The 20,711-nt window shown below is 36.5% G+C and overlaps 1 protein-coding gene across 3 annotated transcripts in view; it reads right to left on the reverse strand.

The window, feature by feature from the left end:
• The window catches only part of HERC5 (HECT and RLD domain containing E3 ubiquitin protein ligase 5), a 52,606-nt gene that overhangs the window by 19,435 nt on the left and 12,460 nt on the right, over nt 1–20,711 (reverse strand). For all 3 annotated transcript variants that reach the window (XM_023725101.1, XM_004390145.2, XM_023725102.1), the window contains 6 exons: nt 19,908–19,984; nt 18,836–18,939; nt 17,959–18,018; nt 16,235–16,328; nt 12,406–12,595; nt 10,505–10,659 (listed from right to left, as the gene is read on the reverse strand). In XM_023725101.1, the coding sequence (XP_023580869.1) occupies nt 10,505–10,659; nt 12,406–12,595; nt 16,235–16,328; nt 17,959–18,018; nt 18,836–18,939; nt 19,908–19,984 (680 nt within the window). The remainder of the gene's footprint in view (nt 1–10,504; nt 10,660–12,405; nt 12,596–16,234; nt 16,329–17,958; nt 18,019–18,835; nt 18,940–19,907; nt 19,985–20,711) is intronic.

Below are 20,711 nucleotides of genomic sequence, written 5' to 3' on the forward strand. Positions count from 1 at the left end.
TTCTTTGAAAAGATCAACAAAATTGACATGCCTTTAGCTAGACTGACAAAAAGAAGACTCAAATTACTAAATCAGAAATGAAAGAAGGGGTATTACTTCTGACCCTACAGAAATAAAAAGCATTATAACAGAATACTGTGAACAACTCTATGCCAAATAAATAGATAACTTAGATGAAATGGAAGACTCAAACTACTGAAACTGACTCAGGAAGAAATAGACAATCCAAATAAACCTATTACAAGTGAAGGAATTGAAGTGGTAATAAAAAACAAAAACAAACAAACAAAAACTTCCCACAAAGAAAAGCTAGGCTCAGATGGCTTTACAGTAGAATTCTACCAAACACTTAAAGATTTAATACCAGTTCTTCACAAATTCTTCCAAAAAACAGAAGCGAAGGGAACATTTCCCAAACATTCTATGAAGCTAGTATTACCCTGATACTGAAACCAGACAAAGATATCTCAAGAAAAGGAAACCACAGACCAATATGTCTTAAGAAAATGGACACAAAAATCCTCAACAAAATACGAGCAAACCAAATTCAGCAACATATAAAAAGAATTATACACCATGACCAAGTGGGATTTATCTAAGGGATGCAAGGCTGGTTCAACATAAGAAAATCAACCAATGTGATACCTCATATCAATACAATAATAAAAAAAAAATAACATTAAAAGATGTTCAAGGTCATTAGTCATTAAGGAAATGCAAATCAAAACCACAATGAGGTACTATCTCACACCCCACTCCTGTAGCCATCAGTTCGATCTGACTCACAGCAACCCCATATGTTACAGAACAGAACTTCTCCATAGGGTTTTCTTTGCTGTAATCTTTATGGTAGCAAATTGCCAGGGCTTTCTTCTGTGGAGCTGCTTGCTGGGTTCAAACTGCCAACTTTTAGGTTAGCAGCCGATTGCAAACCACTTGTGCCACCCAGGGACCTTCATACCCACCAGTATGGCTATAATCACAAGTGTTAACAAGGATGCAGAGACTCTGGAACCCTCATGTATTGCTGGTGGGAATGTAAGTGTAGCTGCTACAGAAAACAGTTTGGTGGTTCCTCAAAAAGTTAATTACCATATGATCCAGCAATTCCATGCCTAGGTATCTACCCAAGAGATTTGAAAGCCGGGATTCAAACAGATATGTTGATAGCAATGTTCATTGCATCATTATTCACAATAGCCAAAAGATGGAAAAAATCCAAGTGTTCATTAATAGAAGAATGGATTAAAAAAATGTGGTATATACATACAGTGGAATATTATTTAGCTATAAAGACAAAAGAAGTTCTGATAGATGCTACTATGACATGGGTGAACCTTGAAAACATTATGCTGAGTGAAATAAGTCATATACCAAAGAACAAATACTGTATGATTCAGAATGTATCTAAATATTCTAGGTTATTCACATAAAATATCCAGAATAGGCAAATGCATACAGACCAAAGTTTATTAGTGGTTATCAGAGGATAGGGGGAGGAGGGAATGGGAGTTACTGCTGAAGGGGTACTGAGTTTCTGTTTAGGGTGATGTAAAACTTTTGAAAATGAATAGTGGTGATGGTAGCACAACACGGTAAAAGTAATATCGTGAATTGTATGCTTAAAAATGGTTAAAAGGCAAATTTTTTGTTATATATTTTTGCCACAATAAAATTAAGGAAAAAAAAAAGCATTTCAATAGACACAGAAAGAGTATTTGACAAAATCCAACACCTTTTTCTGATAAAAACACTCAATTATCTAGAAATAGAGGAGAACTTCCTCAACCTAGTAAAGGGCACCTATGAATTGACACAGTGGCTACAACAATGGGCTCAATCATAGCAACGATTGTGAGGATAGCACAGGACTGGGCAGTATTTCATTCTGTGGTACACAGTCTCAACGGCACCTAACAACAACAACAACATGAAAATCCACAGCTAAAATAATATTTAATGGTCAAAGACTGGATGCTTTTCCCTAAGACAAGGAACAAGAGAAGGATGTCCACTATCACCACTTTTATTCAACATTATATTGGAAGTTCTAGCCATTATAATGGAGGATATTAGGCAAGAAAAGAAAAAAGGCATCCAGAATGAGAAGACAGAAGTAAAACTCTCTATTTGCAGATGATGTGATTTTGTATACAGAAAATCATAAGAAATCCACTAAACAACTATTAGAACTAATAAATGAGTTCAGCAAGGTTACCGGATGCAAGATTGATATACAAAAATTAATTCTATTTCTAATGACTTACAAAGAACAGTCTGAAAATAAAATTTAAAAACAATTCCATTAACAGTAGCATCAAAAAGAAAAAAACACCAAGGAGTAAATTTAATAAAAGAAGTACAAAACTTATACTCTGACCTACAAAACATTGTTGAAAGAAATTAGAAAAGATCTAAATAATTGGAAAACATCCCATGCTTATAGATCAGAAGACTTAACATTGTTAAGACGAAAATACTCCTCAAACTGATCTATGGATTCAGTCCAATCCCCATCAGAATCCCTAGCTGGCTTCTTTATAGAGATTGACAAGCTGATTCTAAAATTCACATGTAATTGCATGGGACCCAAAATAGCCAAAATAATCTTGAAAAGAACAAAACAGGAGGACTTACAGTTTCCAGTTCAAAACTTACTACAAAGCAACAGTAATCAAGACAATATGGTACTGACACAAGGATAGACATATAGATCAATGGAAAATAATTGAAAGCCCAGAAATAAATCCATACACTATGGTCAATGGATTTTTAACAAGGGTGCCAAGACGATACAATCGGGAAAGAATAGTGCTGGTACAACTGGATAGCCATATGCAAAAGAATAATGTTGGATTCTTACCTTATACCATACACAAAAATTAACTCAAAATGAATCAAAGACCTAAATGTAAGAACTAAAACTTTTAGAAGAAAATATGTGGGTAAATTTTCATGACCTTGAATTTGGCAAAGGATCCTAGATAGGACACCAAAAATATGAGCAACAAAAGAAAAAAGAAATAAATTTGACTACATCAAAAGCACACTAAACTTTTGTGTTGAAAGAATACCATCAAGAAAGTGAAGTGGAAACCCACAGAACGGGAGAAAATATTTGTACATCATATATTGGATAAGGGACTTACACCGAGAATACATAAAGAACTCTTATAACTCAATAATAAAAAGACAATTAAAAAATGGACAAAGGATTTCCACAGACATTTCTCCAAAGAAGCTATACATTTGGCCAATAAGCATATGAAAGATGCTCAATAGCATTAGCCATCGGAGAAATGTAAACCAAAACCACAATGAGATACTATTTTATACCTATAAGGATGCTTATAATAAAAAAAGATCGATAATAACTAGTGTTTGAGAGGATGTGAAGAAACTGAAATCCTCATATGCTGCTAGTGGGAATGTAAAATGTTGCAGCTGCTTTGGAAAAAAGTCTGGCAGTTCCTCAGACGATTAAACATAGAGGAACCTGTCTTAGTTATCTAGTGCTGCTGTAACAGAAATACCACAAGTGGATGGCTTCAACAAACAGTTTATTCTCTCAGAGTCTAGTGAGTGCAAATTTAGGGTGTCAGCTCCAAGGGAAGGCTTTCTCTCTTTGTCTGCTCTGGGGGAAGGTCCTTGTCATCAATCTTCCCCAGCTGAGGAGCTACTCAGTGCAGGGACCCCGGGTCCAAAGGACGTGCTATTCTCCTGGCTCTTGTTTCTTGGTGGTATCAGGTCCCCATGTCTCTCTGCTCACTTCTCTCTTTTATATTTCAAAAGAGACTAGTTTAAGACACAACCTAATCTTGTAGATTGAGTCCTGCCTCATTAACATAACTGCTGCTAATCCCACCTTATTAACATCACAGAGATAGGATTTACAATACATAGGAAAATCACATCAGATGACAAAATGGTGGACAATCACACAATACTGGGAATTGTGACCTAGCCATACTGATACACATATTTTTGGGGGACACAATTCAATCCATAACAGTACCACATGACCCAGCAATTCCACTCCTAGGTACATACCCAAGAGAAAACATGTCCACACAAAAATTTGTACATAAATGTTTATAGCATCATTATTCATAATAGTCAAAAGGTAGAAAAACATAAATGTCCACCAGTGCATGAATGGATGAACAAAAGGTGATAATCTATACAATGAAATCTTAATCTGACATAAAAAAGAAATGAAGTACTGATACACGCTACAACATGGATGAACCTTGAAAACATTATGCTAAGAGAAAGAAACTAGTCACAAAAGGCCACATATTATATGATTCCATTCATATGAAAGTCTAGAACAGTGAAATCTATAGAGACAGATTGTAGACCAGTGGTTGCTTGGGGATGACAGTGAGAGAGACAGGGAGATATGGTGGTGATAGCTAAACAGTATGTTTCTCTCGGAGGCAATGAAAATGCTATAAAATCAACTGTGTGACAGCTACATAGGTCTGTGAATATACTAAAAACCACTGAATTGTACTGTTTAAATGGGTAAATCATAAACTATATCTCAAAAAAATTATGAAAAATCGATATTCAAAAATCAGTGCATTCCTACAAACCAATAACAGAGAATATAATTTTTAAAAGTTATCATTTCTAATAACCTAAAAAAAGTACATATCTGGAAATAGATTTAACTAAATATATCTATGACTTTCATAGAAAAATAATAAAACTTTATTAAAACACTTTAAAGAAGACCTAAGAAATAGAGAAATATATACCTTCAAGATTCAAAATAGTAAAGAAGTCAATTCTCCTTAAAGTGGGCAGATTCAATGCAACCCCAATCCAATTTCTAACTTAAAAATAAATTTTTGGGCATGATTTGACAAGCCAATTCTAAAATTTATATAGAAGGGCCAAGTGCCAAAAATAGCCGAAATGCACATCAAGGAAACAGTAGGTGTACTTCTCTTAACAGATACAAGTAATTATTATAGAACTACAATAATTAAAAGAGTATGGTATTAGAATCATGCAAAATGACCAATGGTAAAGAATAGGGAGAATACGGAAACTTGATATTTACACGAAGGAGTTTACAACGCATGTCAGTGGAAAAAAGACAGTCTTGCAATAAATAGTGCGGGGGTAATTATTTTCCACCGCTTATCTGTCAGTTTGTCGTACCGTGGTGGCCTGCATTTTGCTGTGGTGCTGGAAATTATGCCATCGGTATTTCAAAAACACCAGGGTCACCTATGGTGGACAGATTTCAGAGGAGCTTCCAGACTACGACAGACTGGGAAGAAGGACCTAGCAACGTACTTCTGAAAAAACTGACCAGTGAACACATTATGGATAGCAGCGGAACACTGTCTGATATAGTGACGGAACATGAATCCCTCATGTTGGACGGCACTCAAAATACTACCAGGGAAGAGCTGCCTCTTCAAAGTAGAGTCAACCTTCATGACATGAATGGATGGAGTAAAGCTTTCAGGACCTTCATCTGCTGATGTGGCATGACTCAAAATGAGAAGAAACAGCTGCAAATAAGCATTCATAATCGGAACGTGGAATATACAGAGTATGAATCAAGGAAAATTGGAAGTTGTCAAAAATGAAGTGGAATGCATAAAATCCATATCCTAGGCATTAGTGAGCTGAAATGGACTGCTACTGGCCATTTTGAATCAGACTATCATATGGTCTACTATACCAGGAATGACAAATTGAAGAGGAATGGCATCGCATTCATTGTTGAAAAGAACATTTCAAGATCTATCCTGAAGTACAACACCATCAGTGATAGGATAATATCCATACGCCCACAAGGAAGACCAGTTAATATGATTATTACTCAAATTTATGCACCAACCACTAAGGCCAAAGATGAATCGAAGAGTTTTATCAACTGCTGCAGTCTGAAATTGATCAAACATGCAATCAAGATGCATTGATAATTACTGGTGATTGGGATGCTCAAGTTGGAAACAAAGAAGGATCAGTAGGTGGAAAATATGGCCTTGGTGATACAAACGATGCCAGAGATTGCGTGATAGAATTTTGCAAGACCAACGGCTTATTCATAGCAAATACCTTTTTTTTTTAACAACATAAACAACAGGAAAAAACAGGAATGAAATAGACTACATCCGTAGAAAGAGACAATGGAGAAACTCAATATCATAAGACAGAACAAGGCCAGGGGCTGGCTGTGAGACAGATCATTAACTGCTCATATGCAAGTTCAAGTAGAAGCTGAAGAAAATTAGAACAAGTCCACGAGAGCCAAAGTACGATCTTAAGTATATCCCACCTGAATTTACAGACCATCTTAAGAATAGATTTGACGCATCAAACTAATCACCAAAGACCAGACGAGTTGTGGGATGACATCATACATGAAGAAAGCAAGAGGTCATTAAAAAGACAGGAAAGATAAAAAAGACCAAAATGGATGTCAGAAGAGACTCTGAAACTTGCTTTTGAACATAGATCAGATAAAACAAAAGGAAGAAATAATGAAGCATAAAGCTGAACAGAAGATTTCAAAGAGCAGCTCGACAAGACAAACTAAAGTACTAAAACGAAATATGCAAAGACTTGGGGTTAGAAAACCAAAATGGAAGAACGCACTTGGCATTTCTCAAGCTGAAAGAACTGAAGAAAAAATTCAAGCCTTGGATTGCCAATACTGAAGGATTCTATGGATAAAAAATTGAACAATGCAGGAAGCATCAAAAGAAGATTGAAGGAATACACAGAGTCATTGTATCCAAAAGAACTGGTCGACGGTCAACCATTTCAGGAGGTAGCATATGATCAAGAACTAATGGTACTGAATGAAGAAGTCCAAGCTGTACTGAAGGCATTAATAAAAAAAATAATAAAAAAATAAAAAAAACAAGTCTCCAGGAATTGATGGAATACCAATTGAAATGTTTCAACAAATGGATGCAACACTGAAGTGCTCACTTGTCTATGCCAAGAAATCTGGGAGACAGCTACCTGGCCAACAAACTGGAAGAGATCCATATTCTTGGCCATTCCAAAGAGAAGTGATCCAACAGAATGTGGAAATTCAAACAATACCATTAATATCACATGCAGGTATCACATGTAGACAGATCTCGGGTGAAAGCAGAGAATACCAGAAAGAAACAGAGAAACACAGAAATACCTGTGTTTTATTGATTATGCAAAGGCATTCGACTGTGTGGGTCATAGCAAATTATGGATAACATTGTGAAGAATGGGAATACCAGAACACTTAACTGTGCTCATGCAGAACCTGTACATACACCAACAGGCAATTGTTTGAACAGAACAAGAGGATACTGCATGGTTTAAAATCAGGGAAGTTGTATGTCAGAGTTGTATCCTTTCATCATACGTATTCAATCTATATGCTAAGCAAATAATCTAAGAAGCTGGACTATGTGAAGAAGAAAGTAGCATCAGAATTGGAGGAAGACTCATTAACAACCTGCTATATGCAGATGACACAACCTTGCTTGCTGAAAGTGAAGAGGACTTGAATCATTTACCACTGAAGATCAAAGACTACAACCTTCAGTATGGATTACACCTTAACATAAAGAAAACAAAAATCCTCACAAGTGGACCAGTAAGCAGCATAATGATAAACAGATAAAATATTGAAGTTATCAAGGATTTCATTTTACTTGGATTCACAATCAACTCCCATGGAAGCAGCAGTCAAGAAATCAAAAGACGTATTGCATTGGGTAAATCTGCTGTAGGAGACCTCTTTAAGGTGTCCAAAAGCAAAGATGTCACCTTGAGGTCTAAGGTGTGCTTGACTCAAGCCACGGTATTTTCAATCACCTTATATGCATGCAAAAGCTGGACCACGAATAAGGAAGACTGAAGAAGAATTGATGCATTTGAATCCTGGTGTTGGTGAAGAATATTGAATATACCATGGACTTCCAGAAGAATGAACAAATCTATCTTGAAAGAAGTACAGCTAGAATGCTCCTCACAAGCGAGGATGGTGGGACTTCATCTCATGTACTTTGGATGTGTTATCAGGAGGGACTAGTCACTGCAGAAGGACATCATGCTTGGTAAAGTAGAGGTTCAGTGAAAAAGAGGAAGACCATCAATGAGATCGACTGACACAGTAGCTTCAACAGTGAGCTCAAATATAGCAACGATTGTGAAGATGGCGCAGTACCAGGCAGTATTTTGTTCCGTTGTGCATGGGGTCACTATGAGTCAAAACTGACTTAATCGCACCTAAAAACACCAATTATTTTCCATATGGGAAAAAAATTGAAATAAATTCCCAATTGGATTAACCACCAAATTGTAAAGTGCAAAGCTAAAATTAATACTCCCTTTAAACTTAGGCAAGAGTGCCTTTGCCGTGGGACCATGATTTAAAGGTCCTTGCTCTGGCCCTTCTCTGACCAACTCTCTCCCACAGGGGAAGGGGTCTGCAGGGCCAAGATGACACATCTACTTGCAGCCCACGCATTCTCTTTTAGACTGGGCTCCAGATACTCAGGACCTGGAATACCCTGCTCAAATGGCTGCAAGCCAGCTTCCACAACTGCACAGGCCTCTTCCCTAGTGTCTGGAGAGTGAACTGTGCCACAGATGAGCACACACTTAGGCCCCAAAGATGGCTAAGGAGCGGTTATTGTGGGGTGGGGATGGAAGTCAGACATATGAGCTAGGGTACCCACCTGTGGGCATGTGACACCTTTTGTTGTATAGGAGAGAGCCAGGATGAGAAGAGAAGGGCAGAGACCCCCAGACTCAGGACTCAGGGAGGGGGGTTCTGGCCAAGCCTCTATTTTTCAATGCAGAACTCTATTAGAAGTCTAAGATTTCTAAATTCCAACCTAGCCTTCCCGTCATTATGAAGATTTATTTGTCAAGAAGGGCAGATAGAGTACATCCTACTTTATTTTACAGTCTGTTAGCTATATTTTTAACCTTTTAAATATTAGACATATAGTATATGGGTCTCAGTTCGAACTCTTGCTCTGGGTCCTGGCTATAATCTTCTTACAATACTATCTGAGGCACACTACAGCCCACAAGACAAATCCAGTTCTCTCCCTATTTTTGTAAATAAAGTTTTATTGGACCATAGCCACGCCATTAATTTACATATTGCCTATAACTGCTTTCACACTACAACAGCAGAGATGAACAGAAATCATATGGCTCATAAAGCATAAAATCTTTACTTATATGGCCCGTCAAAGAAAAACAAACAACTGCCGACCTCTGATCTAGGATAACAATTTAACCTTGGAACAGGAGAAAAGTTTAAAATAAGGCACAAAGAGTAAAAATTACAAAATGGATTGATGAATTTATCTACATTAAAATTAAGAACACAAGCTCATCAAAAAACACCATGAAGTGGAACACAAGCTACACACTGGGATCCGATATCTTTAACACTTGTAACTGATAAAAAACTAGTATCCAAAATAGAAAGAATTCCTGTAATCAATAAGAGAAAGTCAAACAACCCATTTAAAAATGGGCAAATGTCAAGGACAGACATTTCATGGAAAAGGAATCAAGTATTGCAATGACAAATATGAAAAGATGGCCTAATGCATTAGAATCAAGGAAATACAATTAAAACCACAATGTGGTACCATTTGACACCTAAAAGATTTTCAAAATTTAAAAAATCAGATGTGGAGCAATAGGAACTCTCATCAACTCCTGGAGGGGATTTAAATTGGTCTAACCACTTGAGAAAAGTTAGCCATTACCAGTAAAGAAGAACATATGCACATCCTACAACCTATCAATTTCAAAATTAGGTATGAAAACTAAATACGAACTCTTGATACATGAACGCCAAAAGATATGTACACAATTGTTTATAGCAGCATATTTTCTAGTACAGGGGAAAAAAACAAAACAAAACAAAAACAAGAACTTCAGACAACACATACATACATTAACAGAGGACTGGGTAAGTACATTATGGTATATTCACACTGTGGGCTACCACGCAGAAATGAAAACTAATGAAACACAGCCATACACATTAATATGGATAAATTGATATAACAAAATGTTTAGTGTAAGATGCATGTATTCCATTAATATAAAGTTCAAAAACAGCAAAATTACACAACATATTATCTAGTGACACATATATGTAGTCTTAAAACAACAAAGAAGAGCAAGGGAATTATTACCCCCAAATCCTGGATCAAGGCAGAGGTGGAGGGGTGCAATCTGAGAGGGATACACAGGTGTTTCTAAAGTACTAGAAATGTTTTCTTTTTTCATATCAGGTACACTGATGATTATTACTTTTCTTCAATTTGTACATAGATTTATATACACTCTTTTGTGTGCATGATGTAATATTTAAAAAAACTCACAAAATTTTAAAATTGCAATAAAAACTTGAAATGTTTCATATGAGTCTACTTAAGATTCAGGCCAGTTAAAACAGGGTATTTTTATTGTCATATAAAGATATATAAGTTTCTAAATGAACCCTTACCCTGTGCAGCTTTTTCAACATTTCTAGGAGAGGTTTCATATGATAGTGATTCTCAGCACTTCCAGTCCGATGATTCATTTGAGAGATGATGGCTGTTTTAAGCATCTGGACCAGTTTACTAAAAGTGGATTCTTCCAAAGATGCCCAATACTTTTCTGAGGGATACAAAGAAGGTGAATATAACTGTTAGGGAATATATATAAACAATGTAGTTTCTCTTAAATTTTTTTTTTTTTTTTAAAGAAAAGCAAATATTTAATATGCAATTTTTTATATTAAAAGATGTTCTACCTTGCTTATTTTTAAAAATTCTATTGTGATTTGGGTGAAAGTTTACAGCACAAATTAGTGTCTCATTAAAAAACTTATACACAAATTGTTTTGTGACATTGGTTGCAATATGTCAGCACTCTCCGCTTTCCCTTTCCACCCTGGGTTCTCCGTGTCCATTTGTCCAGTTTTCCTGTCCCTTCCTGACTTTTCACCTTTGCTTTTGGGCAGGTGTTGCCCATTTGATTGAACTAAGAAGCACGTTCCTCATATGTGTTATTGTTGGTTTTGTAGGCCTTTCTAATCTTTGGCTGAAACGTGGACTTCGGGAGTGGCTTCAGTTCTGAGTTAGCAGGGTGTCCGGGGGCCATAGACTCTCGGGTTCCTCCAGTCTCTGTCAGACCAGTAAATCTAGTCTTTTTTTGTGAGTTTGAATTTTGTTCTACATTTTTCTCCCGTTAAATTCTTGATAAAAAAAGATCAATATTTTCCAACATTGATGAAAAGATATTTAAAATATATATCACAATTACAATACCACATTTGTAATAAATTCTTTAGTAAATAAATATACTTGGTATTAAATGTTTAGAATGTAATGTCCTGGGGAAAAAACCCCTTTACAGTTAATACACCCACAAACTTGATTTAATTCATTTGTGAAAAAAATACAAAGACAAAATTAATCATATTCTTTGTCCAGATGGGATAACATACTGTATTAAAAACTAGATTAAGAATTGTTCGTGATTGCTTTTTTTGTGTATACTCCCAGCTTAAGCGTTCAACTCTTAAAAATCATCTTTCAGCATTGTCAAAAACAAAAAGCACTTTAAAATAGCTTTTCATCATTTACAATGCTATCTAGATTTAATAAAACATAAGAGTGGGCTTCCTTGGGCTAAATACGCTTTGTATGTAAAAAATCTCATGATCAAATTAAGCCTCTGAGACTTAACTTCCAGTATACTGCAAATATAGGTAATGGAAGAAACAAATGGACAGATCTGGGACATACTACAAGACAATGGATTTGGACTCTTTTTAAAAAAAAGTTATAAAAAACTTTTTGGGACAAATGGGGAAATCTGAGTGTGGCCCCGATATTAGATAATATTAAGGAATTGCTGCTAATTTTCTTAGGTATGGTAATGATGTCATGGTAATGTAGGACTCTGTATCCTTAGGAGATGTATGCTGAAGCATGAGGGGTGAAATCTTCAACTTCCAAATAGTTCAGGAAAAATAAAATATAATCTACACATAAAGGGAGACAAGGCACATATGACAACGTTACTACTCGAATCTAAGGCAGAGGGTGTATGGGTGTTCACTGGACTCTTTTCTCAAGTTCTCTGTATGTCTGAAATTTTTCATAATGAAAAGATGGGGACAAAAGACCTCATGACCAAGCAATGTATGTTTCATTCCAAGAACTCTAAAAAATTACTAAAACAATCCATTTCAGATGACCACAGTAATTATTACAGCCTCTTTAGACTATGCTAAGAATATGAACTAAAAATATGAATGAATTTACAATTATTTAAGTTAGTTTTGCTATAATTTTTATTACAAGGCAAAGTATTTGTCTTTCCAAAATATTTTCAAATGTAAATAATCAATCTTACCCAGAACCCCTGAAGACTGGTCGCTGATTTTACAAACAATCTCTGCAAATGGAACCACCAGGCTCTCCCAGTTGTTAGAATCCTGCATCACAGGACATTCTGGGAGCAGGAGGAAAACTTCTAAAGCTTCTTGGTGCGGAGAACGCAGTGGGAGATTTTTGAGCAGGTTGTCCCGGAGACATGTGGTTATCTGTGGTCAAAAAGATGAGGGGGTGGGGAAGCATTCAAAACACAGCAGGTATTCCCTGGGTGAATTTACTGTGATAAAACAAGGTACAGCCTGGAGTTTCATTCCACCATGAGATTAGAATAATCATTTAGTTTTTCTGAAGCCCATGTTTAAACTCCATCTCACCTAGCTTCCCAGATGTTTAAGGAATTAGTTCCCTAGAGCTGCTATAACAGAAATACCATAAACGTATGGCTTTAACAAACAGAAATTTATTTTCTCACAGTTTAGGAGGCTAGAAGTCTGAATTCAGGGCGCTAGCTCTATGGGAAGCCTCTCTCTCTATTGGCTCTGAAGGAAGGTCCTTGTCTTTTCAGCTGCTTCTGTTTCATGGTTCCTTGGAGCTCTCCATGTGGCTTGGCATCTATCTTCCCTCATTTCTGCTTGCTCCTTTTATGTCTTGTGAGGGACTGACTCAAGACACACCCTACACTAGTCCTGCCTCATTAACATAATAACAGACAATTCATTCCCAAATGTGATTATAACCACAGGCATAGAGGTCTGGGTTTACAACACATATTTTGGGGGGACATAATTCAATCCATAATAGGTAGCATTTCCCATTTAATTGTTGGGGTGCATGAAGGAGATCAAGAAGCAATCACATGTGCAAGGATTACACTGGCCTGGTTTCAGAAGTAGTAACAGTCCTCCCAATATTAAGTACTATCTTCTACCCTCTGGTGTGCACTATCACACCTGATGATTTTTAAAGAGGAAGAATGTATCAGAAGAAAAATTAAAAAACAAAAACAATAAAAACCACCACAACAAAAATCAGCATGGTTTCTTATTATCTTCTCATATGACCACCAGTCTTATCACAAACTCAAACCACCACAAACCCTAGTTTCTAGTCCTTCCAATCTCCTTGTAGTTTCCCCAATTCATAATGCAACTGTTGAGGAAAAAAAATAAAATGGAATTCTGAGTTTTTATCTGGCATATGTGCTCAGAAGGAGTCCTGGTGGTGCAGTGGTTAAAGTGCTTGGCTGCTAGCCGATCTGTGGAAGAAAGATGTGGCAATCTGCTTCCATAAAGATTACAGCCTTGGAAACCCTATGGGGCAATTCCACTCTATCCTTTAGGGTCGCTATGAGTCAGAATCGACTTGACGGCAGCGGGTTTCGGTTTGTGTGCTCAGATAGTAATAATAATTTTTTTAAAACCCACTAAGAACATAAACTAGTATTTATGGAGTACTTATTATTTGTCAATTATTGAACTAAGTAATTTACACATATTAAAATCAAGCCAAACTCGTTGCTGTCGAGTCAATTGCAACTCACAGTGAACCTACAGGACAGAGTAGAACTGCCCCATAAGGTTTCCAAGGGGCACCTGGTGGATTCAAACTGCCGACATTTTGGTGTTATATATATTTATAGCTTTATAGCATAAATGATTTATTGACACCATTTTACAGATGAGGAATTTGTACCTCAGAGAAATTAAGCAAGTTGCTCAAAATCACATAGCTAAATAGGAGCCCCGGATTCGACTCTAAAGCCCACTCTTAATCAGGAAATTATAATGGAATATTGGCTAAATGATATATCTCTAAACGTAGAAATTCTTATCTCTTTTTTTATATCCAAACATTATATTGGGCTCCTACTACAAGGCTCAGTCCTTGGAATTATATATATCTGACCACTCTATTTTAACACATCTCAATGGCACACAGCCCTCTTTGCTCATCATTAGCCATACCTCCAAACTTCCTACCTGCAACCCACAAACCCTTTAGTGATACTGTGATTCTTTCAAGCCAGTTTTGTTATTCCACAACCGTGCCTTGGCACACAATTTCCTGGCTGGCTGGAATGTCCTTCCCCATGTAGGCACTTGGTGAACTCCTACTTCCTCTAAGTAGTCTGCTCTGAGTACGCTAGGTAAACGTGACATTCACTGTCCTAACGTTGACTGAATTTATTCATTCAAAAATACTTATTGTATACCTAATATGTTCTAAGCTAGGCACTAGGGAAGAGAGCAGAGTGTAAAACACCCAGTCTTGTACTCAGACCTGCACTTACATGTCTCTCTAACTCATTAAACCATGAGCTTCTAAAGGACAGGGCACGTCTCCCTTCATTGTTCATTAAGAGTCTTCATTACAGTGCCCAGGGTATAGTGAGTATTCAAATGTTTGCTGAATAAATGAATGAATTCCAATTCTGTGAATCCATATCACAGAATCTCAAGGTAGAAGGAAACTTTCCATATCTTGTAATCCAACTATCCCCCTCTGAAGTGATAGAAGATTGCCCTATGATTATGTCACTTGAACATTACATGTTATTTTTCTGGTACAACCAAGGTAAAATTACTAGCAGAAAGGGACCTCAGTGATGAACTGATTCAACCTCTTCCCTTCGTAAAGGTAGAGATGACTTTCTATTTTTGATGATCTTTCCATGGCTGTGCACTTAACAATGACTCAGAATCTTACTGAAAGTTAAAATTGGCCCTGACAGGGGGATTTTAAATAATCAATAGAAAATGAGCAAGAACAAATGCTGACAAAATAGTCCATAGGACAGTTCTTGGGTTCTGTTATAGGCAGCACTAAGTGCGGCAGAGCCCTGATGAAGGTGTTCATCTAACTCTGTCATGACCCTGCATAATTAGGAATCCACTTTTACCTCAGGTCCTTATTGAACTATAGTTCTGCCAAAGTTAGCAGAATTGAACTTTCCATCTCTCCTTGACAGAAAGGAATGTGTGTGAGAGAGAACTTGCAGCTAAGATACAGAATGCTATCTATGGCAGACAGAGCAGGAGAACTGGTGAGGGAGCTGAAAGGAGGAGAGTTAGAACACCGGGAGAGAGATAAGAGCAAGACTGAGAAAGAAAGAGAATAAGAGATATAGAAACAGAGAGGGAAGGTAAGGAGCAGGGAAGTAGGGGGTGAGAGAGAGAAGAAAAAGAAGGTACCAGAGTGAGACCCAGAAAGAAACAGATTGTGAGAAGAACATTGAAGTATCCCTAGAAAAAGCAGCCCAATAGGATAGAGAAATAAATTAATAAGGGTTGTATTAAGAAAGGCTAAATTAATAAAGAAAGCATGTTTGGAGAATCTGCAGATATAAAACCAAAAAACAGTAATAATGATACTGAAACAAGGAAACAACTGTGCCAGAAAGAACAAGAACATTCCGGAACCTACAGAAAAGGAAAAAGTGCAGTGGAAGAACCCAGGCACTTCCTTGGTGAGGTGGATGTTCATATCAAAAAAAGTATCTTCAAATCTGTATTTATGCTTAAAATAACTGCATATAAAATGTTGTTCTTATTCTATTGTGCCAGTCTCATCAAATCCTTTCATCATCTTCCTAAAGCCGAGTTGAAAAGATTCCCTCTAGTATAACGTGTGTGAGTGCATGTATATGTCTGTACAAATGAACTATTTAGACTATTTGTAACCTGTATTAATACAACACCAACTCTTTTACCCTATGGCATACTCCTGAATGATGAGTTTTACTTAATCTGTATATGCTACAGGTCTCAGAGAATCTCTTAAAACAAAATATTTCTTCTGAAATGTTCTAGTGTATTTTCTTCTTCGAATGACAATGTGAAGAATATTACCATGTTAGCAATCCAGTGCTTCTGGGTTAACTCCTGGAAGGTGTTTCTTGCTTTATTTAAGTCCAAAGGAATAGACATTGTTTCCGCAGCTATTCTGCAGAAACAAGATAAGTATATAAGTGGATAGACAAATAAATGAAAACCAACACTTCTAAATTAAGTACATTATTTAATTATATTATACTATCTATCTAAATACAAAATTTCTTCTAAATTTTGCTTCATTTCAATAAAATTACTCTTTCTCTTAACTTTACTGGAACTATAATAATTTGGCCAAATATAAATACAGCTGAAAATATAGTATACAACAAATGATGATTTCTAAAATGCCAAAAATATCAAAGTTGCACTAATATATATATATGCGTGTATGTGTGTGTGCATGTATACTAGGCCCTGGAGGCACACTGATTAAAGCATTTGGCTGCTAACTGAAAGGTCAGTGGTTTGAATTCACCAGCCACTACGTGGGAGAAAGATGTGGTAGTCTGCTTCTGCAAAGATTTACAGTCTTGGAAACCCTATGGGGCAGTTCTACCACAGGGTCGCTATGAGTTCTACTATAAGGTTGCTATGAATCGACTTGATGGCAGTGGGTTTATATATATATATATACATGGAGCCCTGGTAGCATAGTGGTTAAGAGCTCGACTGCTAACCAAAAGATCAACAGTTCGAATCCACCAGCCGCTCCTTGGAAACCCTATGAGGCAGTTCTACTCTGTCCTATAGGGTCGCTAGGAGTTGAAATCAACTCGATGGCAATGGGCTTGGATATATGTATCTATCTATCTGTCTATATATATATACCATCAGATGTTAACTCAGATATTGCCTTATCTAAAGTGGATAATTAATAAGTATTTGTTATCCAGTAAAAGAAATTGTCACAGAACAAAAAGTAAAAATATGACCATTTCTTTTAATTGCATGAATTGAAAGTGTGGACCAAAAGAAGGGGCTTCAGAGGACACAAGCTAGGTTAAAATGAATTATAAATTCTTAGTATTCCAACAGAAAATTATCAATGCAATGTATAAATATCTTAACTTATGAATGATGTTTATGCTGAACTGAACATATTCACTACCTAGAAAAGAAACATTTTTGTAAAACTACATGTATTTAGTGACCAAAAATAGGAAAATTCTTTTCTTTTAAAGAAATGAACATAATATTATGCAAAATTTTAGAAAAAATACAAAGTAGTTCTTTCATAGTAGTTCTTTCATATTTCTATCAAATTGAAAGAAACCTTAATATCTAGCAGTCAGGAAATTATTAAATAAATTAAGGTATGTCATTCCTATGGGATATCTTATAGCCATTAAAATGATGTAATAGACACATATTGAATAATATGGAAAATGGATAATTAATGTAAAGACAGATATAAAACAGTATGATCCCACTTTTTGTAAAACAACACATTTACCTAGAAAAAGGATATATAAACAAATGCTAGCTATTACTCTTAAGTAACGGATTAAGTGATTTTCATTTTCTTCTTGCTACTTGTATTTAATTTTGACATTTTCTCCAGTGATTATCTATTTGCTTTTGTAAAAAAAGAAAATGAAAGTACATTTAAAAAGGAAATAATTATTCTACCCTTGAAAAATAACACCCGAACTGAACATATTATCCAAAAACAGAAGCTTTTTGTAAAACATTATAAGTGTTTCACAGTATTTTCAACAGAATTTTATTTTATGTATTACCTTTTCTTTAAAAAACTTCCAGTCAGACAAGCAGGAGATGAAAATATTTCTCTGATTTCCCTACATAAGAAATAAGACAGTGGTTAAAATAAATCAAATCATACAGTATGCCTCCTAATACCATGAGACATGATAAGTAAAACATCTCATAACTGTTCTCCAAACTTCTCCGTATCTCCTATTTGTCTGCATCTAAAAAGTCTATTTCATTTGCTAAATCTCAAAATTTTAGTGGCAAACATGAGAAATAAAAATATATACCCAGAGAAGCTGCAGAGAAAGAACAAAAGGCTTGACCTAGGGTCATCATTTTCATGGGCAGTTAAACACTCCCACCCACCCAACTTCCCAGCCCCTATTTATATCTGTTTGGTAGCCCTGAAGTAGAAACAAAAACAACACACCCAAAAATTAAGTGGGGGACAGGTGGGGATTGGTTATATTCAGTTTCATCTTAGAAGTAAATTCCACAGATAGTTCTTGATCATTTATGCTCTGCAAATTACAATGTGCAACTATTTTCCAGAATTAGAAAGCCATACCTAAAAATATGTCTAAAAGATGTTTATGAATATAATCTTTGCAGGTGGTAGGCATTCTATGGTTTAGAGAAGGGTTGGCCAGACTATTCAGCTGTGAACAGCAGATGTACAAACAAGTGGTTCCATAGTCAAACAGGGTTAGAAACACTGTAGACTACATTTCCTTCTCAGAGAGTTATACATAAACACATGAAAGGCCCAGAGAAGTACAGCAGTAAAGAAAGCTATCCTCTTGGAGTTACATGCTAGTGGACCACAGAACCTCACGTCTCTGTATTTTGCAGAACCAGTTTGCGAAACACTACTTTAGAGAGACACATAGGCATGGGATGAACCTTTTTGTGCTCTGCCACTGTTTAGTCCCCACATCAGCAAGCCATCTCTTTATGGTCCCTTCATTCAATGTAGGAATTTTCCTCCTCAGATTAACATAGGAATTCTGTAAACAAATAAAAAAAGTAAAATAGAATAATGGAAACACAGCATAGCTAAGTACCCAACTTTTGAACACATTCTAAGAATACAGGGTAACATTGTTTTTAAGTATGGATAATATAGCTTTGGGGCAATCATAAAGTGAGATCCTACCAAGGAATAATCGATCATTTGCCTGTTTGCCAACTTCTTGTCCATGGGGGCTTGCTTAGACCCAAAATCAATTTCTCTGAGTGGCCTAACACTCACTATTTTAAACAAGATAAAATCAGATTAAATTGAACACTGGACAGTCCTGACAGAGAGATCCTAAGAGGGCTGTGTAGAGAAGGGAAAGGAACTCACTTTGTCCTGGTGGAGTAGGGCATGGACGTTATGTACTGTTTATATGAAAGCCCATGAACCTCAGGCCTTTTATTAGCACGGGCTGGCAAAGCTATGTCAGAATCTGTCCACCTGTTGGTTCTCTAGGACACTGACTAAATGCCATTGGCAAGGAACCCTCCCTGCACCCCTCCCCCACCAAAAAAAGGTAAGTAGAGTCTAAGGAAATCACTGATTCAACATCCACTAGGGACAACTGGGCTGATTTTTGTGGGTAAACAATTAGACAATAAAGGATCAAGAATGACCAGCTATTCTAAAGACTCAGCCTCATAACCTGATGTTTTTGGAATTCACCAAACCTGGATTGTGGAAACTTTTATTTTGTTTAAAACACCAAGTTATAGAACATCTTCTTGTTCTCGTTGGTGGCCGTCGAATCAATTCTGACTCATAGTGACCCCATGTGTGCAGAGTAGAACTGCTCCGTAGAGTCTTCAAGGCTGACCTTTTGGAAGCAAATCGCCAGACCTGTCTCCTGAGGCATCTCTGGGTGGTTTCGAACCACCAACCTTCCAGTTAGTAGTCAAACACTAACTGTTTGCGCAACCCAGCTGCCTCATAGAGCATCCAGAAATCTACTTTTACCTCTTTTTCCATCCAGAGCAAAATGCTTTGATTCCCTCCAGCAATCATTATTAACTTCTTTTCTGAGGTGTGGTTTTCTGCAAGAGATGTATAAAAAGTAAGAGTTTAGACTCAACGTTGTGAAAATGACAATTCTCCCAGAACCAATTAACAAATACAATGCTATCCCTATCCAAATACCAACAACATTCTTCAAAGAGATGGAAAAACTAATCATTAACTTTATATGAAAGGGAAGAAGCCCCAAGTAAGTAAAGCACTACTGAAGAAGAAGAATAAAGTTGGAGGACTCACACTACCTGACCTCAGAACCTACTATACAGCTACAGTAGTCGAAACAGCCTGGTACTGGGACAACGACAGATACATTGACCAATGGAACAGAATTGAGAGCTCAGATGTAAATCCATCCATCTACAGTCATCTGATCTTCAACAAGGGCCCAAAGTCCATCAAATGGGGAAAAGACAGTCTTTTCAACAAATGGTGCTGGCAAAACTGGATAGCCATCTGCAAAAAAATGAAACAGGACCCATACCTAACACTATATACAAAAACTAATTCAAAATGGATCAAAGACCTAAATATAAAGCCAAAAACTATATAAAGTTCATTGAAGAAAAAATAGGACCAATGCTACAGGCCCTAATACATGGCATTAACAGGACACAAACCATAACCATCAACACACAAACCCCAGAAGATAAGCTAGATAACCGGGATCTTCTAAAAATCAAACACCTATGCTCTTCAAAAGACTTCACCAAAAGAGTAAAAAGAGAACCTACAGACTGGGAAAAAATT

The sequence above is a fragment of the Trichechus manatus genome, unplaced genomic scaffold (genome assembly GCF_000243295.1).
Source record: "Trichechus manatus latirostris isolate Lorelei unplaced genomic scaffold, TriManLat1.0 scaffold00286, whole genome shotgun sequence".
In the NCBI taxonomy this organism is placed as follows: Eukaryota; Metazoa; Chordata; class Mammalia; order Sirenia; family Trichechidae; genus Trichechus; species Trichechus manatus.